The 8,300-nt window shown below is 49.6% G+C and overlaps 1 protein-coding gene across 1 annotated transcript in view; it reads right to left on the bottom strand.

Annotated features, from left to right (window-relative positions):
* Positions 1 to 824, bottom strand: part of AXL (AXL receptor tyrosine kinase) — a 29,103-nt gene extending 28,279 nt beyond the window's left edge. Inside the window, exon 1 of the mRNA XM_023525134.1 lies at positions 256 to 824. Coding sequence (XP_023380902.1) covers positions 256 to 324 — 69 coding nt within the window. The 5' untranslated portion in view covers positions 325 to 824. The remainder of the gene's footprint in view (positions 1 to 255) is intronic.
* Between the last annotated feature and the right edge of the window lie 7,476 nt (positions 825 to 8,300).

Here is an 8,300-nt window from a genome sequence, read left to right as displayed (position 1 = left end):
GCTCCGTGTGTCAATCTCTTCCCCTCTCTGACCCTTCTAGTTTCTGTTTCTTGTCCCTCCTTTCCTCTTTCAGAGCCCCTTTCTGTCCCCCTGGCCTCTCGAGGGTTGTCTCTGTGTCTCCCAGGCTCCCTCCCTGTTGTCCCAAGGAAACTCCCTTGGGCCAGGGCAGGAGTCACCCCCAGCACCTGCCATCCACCCGCCCGCCGCGCTGCCGCCCCGGCTCCTCCCCGGGGGTCTCCTCGTTGGCCCCCATCACTCACCCTCGGGGGCCACGCACCCCCAGCAGCACAGCGCCAACCACCAGGCCAGCGGGACCCTGCCCATCCTGGGGCACTGGGTGTTCTCTGCCAAACTCTCCTCAGAAGTTGCTGGCCACCCCTGCGAGGGGAGGGGGCAGGGCCGGGCTGTCCCCGGCCCTCCCCCCAGCTCCGGGCTCCCCTACTTTGGCACTGCCCGCCTGGCACAGTGGGGGCCCTTTGCCCCGGCTCCTCTTGGTGGCCGCCTTCCCTGCTCCCCGCCTTCCCTGCTCCCCGGCCTCTTCTCTCCCTCCCAGACCTCGGCAGCTCTTTCTCCGCCCCTGGCTCCCCCGGCCCCCGCCCACTGGGGCCCGGAGCCCCGGGGGCCACCTGGGCTTCCAGGGGTTAACTTGGAAAGGAGAGGACCAGCCCTGTCTTAAAGGGGCCCTGGAGGGAGGCTGAGGAGGGGAAGGGGCCCTGGAGGCTGCACCCCTAAGCCCAGGCCAGCCCGGGCCAGCAGGCTCGGAGGCTGTGCCTCTCTCTACCCGGCTCGGGCGCTGTCCCTCTGGGCTCCTTCGGTCTTCGGTCCGGGTAAACATTCCTCCACAACTCCACTCCCCTCAGCCTGTGCGACGCCCCCTCCCCGGCCTCCACCCCTCCTAGCCCAGCCCCAGCCAGGCACTCCCCCAAGCAGACAAGGACACACACACACACACACACACACGCACACACACACACACTCTCTCTCGGATGTCATCCACACACAGAGGCCGGGACAGGAGGAGACACGCAGGGGCACGCTGCTGGCCTACGGGACATACTAAGAAGACAGGCCGGGTCAGAAACTCCATTCCTGGAGGAACCAGAACCGGGAGAACACCTGCTGGGTGGGCATCCCTGGGGTACGCTCAGCGTACACCCAGAGAGACATGTAGCCTCATGCAAAAAAGACCCACCTAGGCTCAGAAATAGGACCCCGCGTGTCCTGCGGAGGCGCCCCGTGGTGGGGGTGCCCAAAGGCCTGGGCTGGAACCGCAGCCCCACAGGAACCATGTGACCTGGGAGGCGACTGGCCTCCCTGGGCCTCAGTTTGTCCGTCTGTAAGATGGGAATAAGAACAGAAACTACTCATCCGGGGAGAGGGAGGCGTCCTGGGTCAGGGCACCTTCAGTTCTTCCCACGTGGTGACTGTGGTGACAACGGCTGACAAGGTGCCCTAGATTTTTCGCACCTCGTCTGTCTGTCTCTCTGTGCGCTGTCATGGCGGTCTCTCCCGCCTGCCCCGCCCCCCCGGTGGGACTGTGTCCCCTGCTTCTCGCAGATCAGTGCCTGGGCGTTGGTTCTGCTGCACGTCCATTGCCATGCTGCTGTGCGTTTTGCACATGGGGGGTCTCTGTAAGCCTGGGGGTCTGCGGCGGGCGGCTGGGCACCCACCTCTCTGCTCGTGACCACTCTGTTTGTGTGTGGGTAACCCTACAGCTCCCCACAAAGTCCTGTCCTTTCAGACTCCTGATCTGCTATCTCTCCCACTTGCCCCTTCTCCTACTCCACAGAGCCCAGCGCCATCCCTTCCCCTCGGCCCCCGCCCCGGCCTCCTGGCCTCCACTCCCACTCCCTCCAACCCATCTCCCATGCAGCAGCCAGAAGGATGTTTCTGAAACTCACACAGGACCCTGTCCCTCCCCTGCTTGACCCTAGCTCCCCACTGCCCTGGGGATGAGCTTCCAGCTCCCCATCCTGGCACCTGGCACTCAGGGCTGGTCATCCTCAGCTTCCCAGAGCTGTCTCCTTTGTGTCTCATTTCAGTGATGGCCTCAGCATCCATTCTGTCACCCGAGTCTGACCCTCAGAGTCCTCTCGGACACCCCCCCACACACACTGGCGATAAGCTTCGCAGTTTCGCAAACCTCCCACCTGGCCCTGCTCTCCCCGCTGGTCTCCCCAACTCCACTCTCTCTCCCTGTAACCTATCAACAGCAAGAGGAACGTGTCTCAATCCCAAATCAAACCCTTTTCCTCTTTCGCCCCGAATGTTTAACGATAAAACCCAAAACTGCTTGTCTCATGTCCCCTCACGTCTACTTGGCCCTTCCCTCCCTGTCCCCAGGCTTCATTCCTTTGTTCGCAGGCCCAAGGCACCCTCCTTCAGCCGCCCGTCCCCAGCTCCTACGCACCCCTCAGCCCCATCTCAGCCATGTCCTCTGCTTCGCGTCACGGTCCGGCCCATCCCAGTCCAATCTCGGCCCCGTGTCGGTCGCTCCCGACACTGTCGCCTTTTCTCTGGTGACACGGCATGGGTCGTCACGGCACAGCCGTCCTCCCTTATCCACGGGTTCCCTCTCCGTGGCGTCAGTTACCCGCCGTCCACCTCGGCCAGAAAACATCGGATGGAAAATTCCAGAAATAAACAATTCGTAAGATTTAAATCGCACGCCGTTCCGAGTGGAGTGATGAAATCTCTTGCCGTCCTGGGACATGAATCATCCCTTTGTCTAACGTATCCACACGATATAGGCTCCCTGTCCGTTAGTCACTTAATAGCCATCTGTTATCAAATTGGTTATCAGCGAGAGAGAGAGAGAGAGAGAGAGAGAGAGAGAGAGAGAGAGAGGGAGAGAGAGAGAGACTGTATTCACATAACTTTAATTACGGTATATGGTTGTAATTGTTCTCTTTTATTATTACTTGCTTTTAATCTCTTACTATGCCTAGTTTATATAAATTAAATTTTATTATGGGTATGTATATATAGGAAAAAGCACAGTATTTTTAGGGTTCGTTACTATCGATGGTTTCGGGCATCCACTGGGGGTCTCGGAACATATTCCTTGTAGATAAGGGGGGGCTGCCGTATATTTATTGGTGGGGCTCTGTGTCGTATCTGTATGCTATTCCTAGTCTGTGGGCTCTGGAAGGCAGGGACTGGGTCTGTCCTGGTCATCAAATAATTACTGTGACATTTTTGGGGTGCAAAATGTGCAAAGGTCTGCCCACTTGTTTGACTATGTTGGGGGAGGCCCTACACATCTAAGACTCAGGGACAGCAGATCAGGAGTCTGAAAGGACAGGACTTTGTGGGGAGCTGTAGGGTTACCCACACACAAACAGAATGGTCACGAGCAGAGAGGTGGGTGCCCAGCCGCCCGCTGCAGACCCCCAGGCTTACAGAGACCCCCATGTGCAAAACGCACAGCAGCATGGCAATGGACGTGCAGCAGAACCAAACACCTACCGCGTGTTTGCGATTTACTATCAGGTGCATTTAATAAATGAGATGGACAGGTGGACAGAAATGTTCCCTGTGCCAGTGAGCACGATCAATCTCTGCCCTCGTGGAGCTCATATTCCCAGAGGAAGAGAGGCAACAACCAGATAAGCATTTATCAGCACGCAACACGGGCGGCGAAGAAAAGTAAAGCAGGGCAGAGAATATCAAAGGGCAGGAGTGGGTGAGGATGGTCAGGGAAGGCCTCTCTGAGGCTGTGATCACGATCTGAAGTGAATTAGCAAGGAAGTCATGTGGGGAAGGGCATTCCAGGCAGAGAGAACAGACAGTGCAAAGGCCCGGGGGCAGGCATGTACAAAAATTCAAGGAGGAGCCCCACATGGCTAGAACAAAGGGGGTTCAGGGAGGAGGCGAGGTCAGGGAAGGCCTTGGCCTAGCGAGAACTTTGGCTGCTTTGATTATGACACAATCCCCTGGGGGACTATTTTCCCCCCAGATTTATTGAGATATAATTGACAAATAAAATTATATAAATTTAAGGTGTGCAGCATGATGATTTAATACACGTATATATTGTGAAAAGATTGCCTCACATAGTGACTTACCACTTTTTGTGTGTGTGGTGAGAACATTTAAGATCTACCCGCAAATTTCAAGTATTACTAACTATAATCACCGTGCGGTACCTCGGATCCCTAGAACTTATTCATTTATAACTGAAAGTCTGTACCCTTGACCAAGGCCTCCTCGTTCCCCACCCCCAACCCCTGGCAACCACTGTTGTGCCACCCGTTTCTTTTTAATGAATTAATTTTTATTGAGATGTAATTGATGTATAACATTGTATTAGTCTCAGTTGTACAACATAGTAATTCAATATTTGTATCTATTGCAAAATGATTATCACAATAAATCTAGTTAACATGCATCACCATAGTTACAAAATTTTTGTTTCTTGTGATGAAAACTTTCAGGATCTACTCTTAGCAACTTTCGAATGTCCAATAAGGTATTATTAACTACAGTCACTGTGCTATACTTTACATCGGTCTCTCTTTCTACGAGTATGGCTATTTTAGATTCCACATATAAGTGAGATCATACAGTGTAAGTCTTTCTCTATCTGACTTATTTCACTTAGCATAAGGCCCTCAAGTTCCACCCATGTTGCCACACGTGGCAGGATGTCCTTTATTATGGTTGAATAATATTCTATTATACACACACACACACACACACACAGTTGACCCTCAAACAACTCAGATTTGAACTGTGTGGTTTCACTTACGTGCAGATTTTTTCCAATAAATCCTGTAAAGCTATTCTCTCTCTTTTTTTCAAAGTACATATTTTATTTATATAGAATAGTGCAAGATGGACACAAATAATGGTTTGTAATCCAGTTGATCGCGTGCTGGCTAGTTGTCCTGACCATGGCGGTAGCAGGTGGGGCTGGCCTTGGTAAAGAAACGGTAAAACATTTCTGTGACTCTGAAAAGATCTAAATTAGATTAGCCCAGGGGATTTTTTTTTTTTTCTCAGTAATACAGACAGGTTCTCTTCGTTCTAGGTCGAGTCGTAGGTGTAGCAAGTTTCTTGAGTTCTGGTTATGCTTCTGAGCTTTTGGGCTAAATCCTATCAGCCCCGGTCTTCTCTCTTTCTTATAATTTTCTTCACGACAGTTTCTTTTCTCTAGTTTACTGTAAGAATATGGGGTATAATACACATAACATACAAAGTAGATGTTAATTAACTGTTTATACTATCAGTAAGGCTTCTGGTCAACAGCAGGCTATTAGTAGTTAAGTTTTTTTTGGGGGGGGTGCTTGCTCTGGCAGCACCTATACTAAAATTGGAGGTTTTGGGGGTGTCAAAAGTTATACGAGGGTTTTTAAACATGCAGGAAGGCAGAACCCAGGAACCCCTAACTCCTGGGTTGTTCAACTATCAAACATGCATCACATCTTTTTGATCCATTCATTCAATGGCAGATACTTAGGCTGTTTCTGTGTCTTGGCTATCATGAGTAACCTCACCATGACCACAGGGGTGCAGGTGTCTCTTTGAGACACTGCTTTCTTTCCTTCTGGACCCGGAAGTGGGGTCACTGGGTCCTACGGTAGTTCTATATTTATTCTTTCGAAGAAACTACATCCTGTTTTTTTATAGTGGCCGCACCAATTTACGTTTCCGCCAACAGTGCACCAGGCTTCCCCACTGGGCGGCTATGAGCAGGAAGAGACCTGATTCCATTCGGCGTTAAAGGGTCTCTCTGCTAAGGCCTATAAGGAGAAGGTTGGCAGAAAACCTAGACACATTGTATAGAATCGGTGTTTATTGGGATATGAAGCTCCAAGAAAGGTCCTGTACTGCCAATGAGGAGATCTTGCCAGAATGAGCCCGGATTTGATCTAATTCCAAGTTTATAGGCAATTCCTGGTAATGGAAGGACATCTCAATTTGCCATCAGCCAAATCCAGGATATGGAAAATTGTCCAGGGCAAAGGACTCCGTTTCTTCAAGAAGTAAGTGGCACTCGAAAAGTTGAGAAATGGTTGCAGATTTAAAAGACCTAAGATTGTTTAAATAAAGGCACCGCGTGGGGAGCCTTTTCAACAAACCCAAGTACGAATTATAGTCACGAGACCATCGGGGAAATGTGAACCCTGACACTGTGGAACTGCTAATGGTGACAGGTGTAAAAATGAGTATTCTGGGTGTGACTTTTAAAAAGCAAATTTTAAAGGGGGAATTAATGTTTTAAAAAGTTAAGAGTGTTGGGGCTAATAAAATTTGTGAGTGTAGATGGCGATGATTGTGATTGTGACCGTGAATGTGTTTAATGCCACTGAATTGTACGCTCATGGTTAAAACGATAACTATTGTTATGCACATTTACCCCACACACACATGAAAGCTGAAGACTACACTAATTCTAAATACTTTTATTTTGGCGTCCAATAATTCTTTATTGCTTAAGCCATTTTGAGTTTGTTTTCTTTTGTTTGCGACCGAAATCGTTTTGTACATTAGAATCAAGCCTCGAGGAGATGTGAGGAGGGTCCCATGAGGTTCATCGCTGGTGGTTTAAGGGAGTGGGAGGAGGCAAAGGGGAAATCTCTGGGACTGGATAAAAAGTAATACTTCTTTTACGCAAGTGGATTCAAGGGAGTTACCCAGAAATGGTCTGCAGGGAACAAGAGAGCAACAAGGGGTTCTGTGGTCTCCTGATCCGATCTGCTGAGGGGTCTGGAATAGGAGATTACTCTGACATTTTAAAGGTGCTATCTTAGATGCAAGAAGACGACAGACAGGCTCACTTAAAGTAAAGACTGACCTTTGTCGAGGGAGCTAAAGGCCTAGGAAGGGATTACCCGCCATGACTCGCTTTTAGTTAGGAATTTTTATGTTCAGACCATCCTGCTTGCTTACTTTCCGTCACTGTGTTTGTAAGGCCCCCTGTGCAGGTGTGTCCGATTTAGTAGGTGGCTCCTTTTTCGTTCACAGCCCTGATGTATAAGGAGACAGTAATAAGAGTAAATCCGAAAACTTAGCTTATATTTTGTTCCTCGTAAGTCCCAGATTTTTTCACGTTTCTTCTTTTAAATTTAGTGTCTTTTAGATGCTAAATCCTCAGGCCAGGGGCGATCAACTGCAAAGTGGCAAAGTTAGGATCTGGCCCCAACCTCATCTTTCGATTCTGGGCTACCTCCATAGACCTTAAGCCAAAAAATAAAGCCATAACATCATGGAAATTTTTTTTTAAAAACGCTTGAATGATGTATGCATTGATGAAGCATTTGGGGCAGATAAACTGTTTGCAATTTACTTTGAAATGCAGAAAAAAAGTAAGCTGGACTTACAGGCAGCTTATAAATGTGCTAAGGCAAACTGGATGCAGACAGTGGCACATGGGGTCCCCGTATAATTCTCTCAACTTTGCTGTATGTTTGAAAATTGTCGTAAAGTGCGTGTGAGTGTGTGCGGGGGATGGGGGGTGTTGTTCTTTACTATTAAAAATGCATATTCAATGGCTTTCTGGGACTTGTTTTAAAATAATTTTGAGAGTGATAGATGAAATAAAAACAGCAGAAAGGTGATAGTTATCAGGTGAGGCTGGGGGCGGCACAGAGGTTCACTGTGATGCAGGACTTGGCGAACCGAGTTGGCGGGGGAGACGGAGCCCGGCTCCAAGAGAAGAAGGTCCTTTGGCAGACAGTGTAGAAAGAATTCAACACACACACCACAGTCAAAGTCCGAAAGAAAGAAAGAAAGTTCACTGGGGAAGGGATAGCACTCCACAGACAGAGCGTGGTAAGAAAGTCCAGGCACCCAGAGGGTCCCTGAGCGTCCAGGGAATTCAGTTTGTCTCTCATTCTTTAGTTCCTGTGACTTACAGCTTAAAGCCTTTGTTTACTCACTTCCTTTGATCCAAACGTACAGTGAGGAAGGGAAGTGTGTAGCATGAAGAGGTAAGACTGTGTAGCGTGAAAGGCCTGCTGGTAGTTCCCAGCCTCTAATCCATAGGTTCCCTGTGATTTCAGCCATAGGGAATGGACGGTTTTATTGTGTGCAGGGCAGTCACTTACAGACTGTTGTTTCCCTTTCATAGGGGTGGGGAATGGGCCATTAGCGACCCCAGCAGAAATCGTCCTGTTCTGCAGGTGACCTCCCCACCTGGCTGCAGGGCTCACCAGCACGTGCGGTCTCTGAATGTGGTCTGATTTAACGTTTCGTTCTCTTGCCTCCTCCCTGCATTAATAGTGCTAGTCTACTCTTGTGTTTGAAGACTTCTTTACTAGATAATTGACAAATGAAAAGATGCTTCTGGTTTCTTT

The sequence above is a fragment of the Pteropus vampyrus genome, unplaced genomic scaffold (assembly GCF_000151845.1).
Source record: "Pteropus vampyrus isolate Shadow unplaced genomic scaffold, Pvam_2.0 Scaffold534, whole genome shotgun sequence".
In the NCBI taxonomy this organism is placed as follows: domain Eukaryota; kingdom Metazoa; phylum Chordata; class Mammalia; order Chiroptera; family Pteropodidae; genus Pteropus; species Pteropus vampyrus.
The sequence above is the reverse complement of the archived record's forward strand: the minus strand, read 5'-3'. Positions and strand labels throughout refer to the sequence as shown.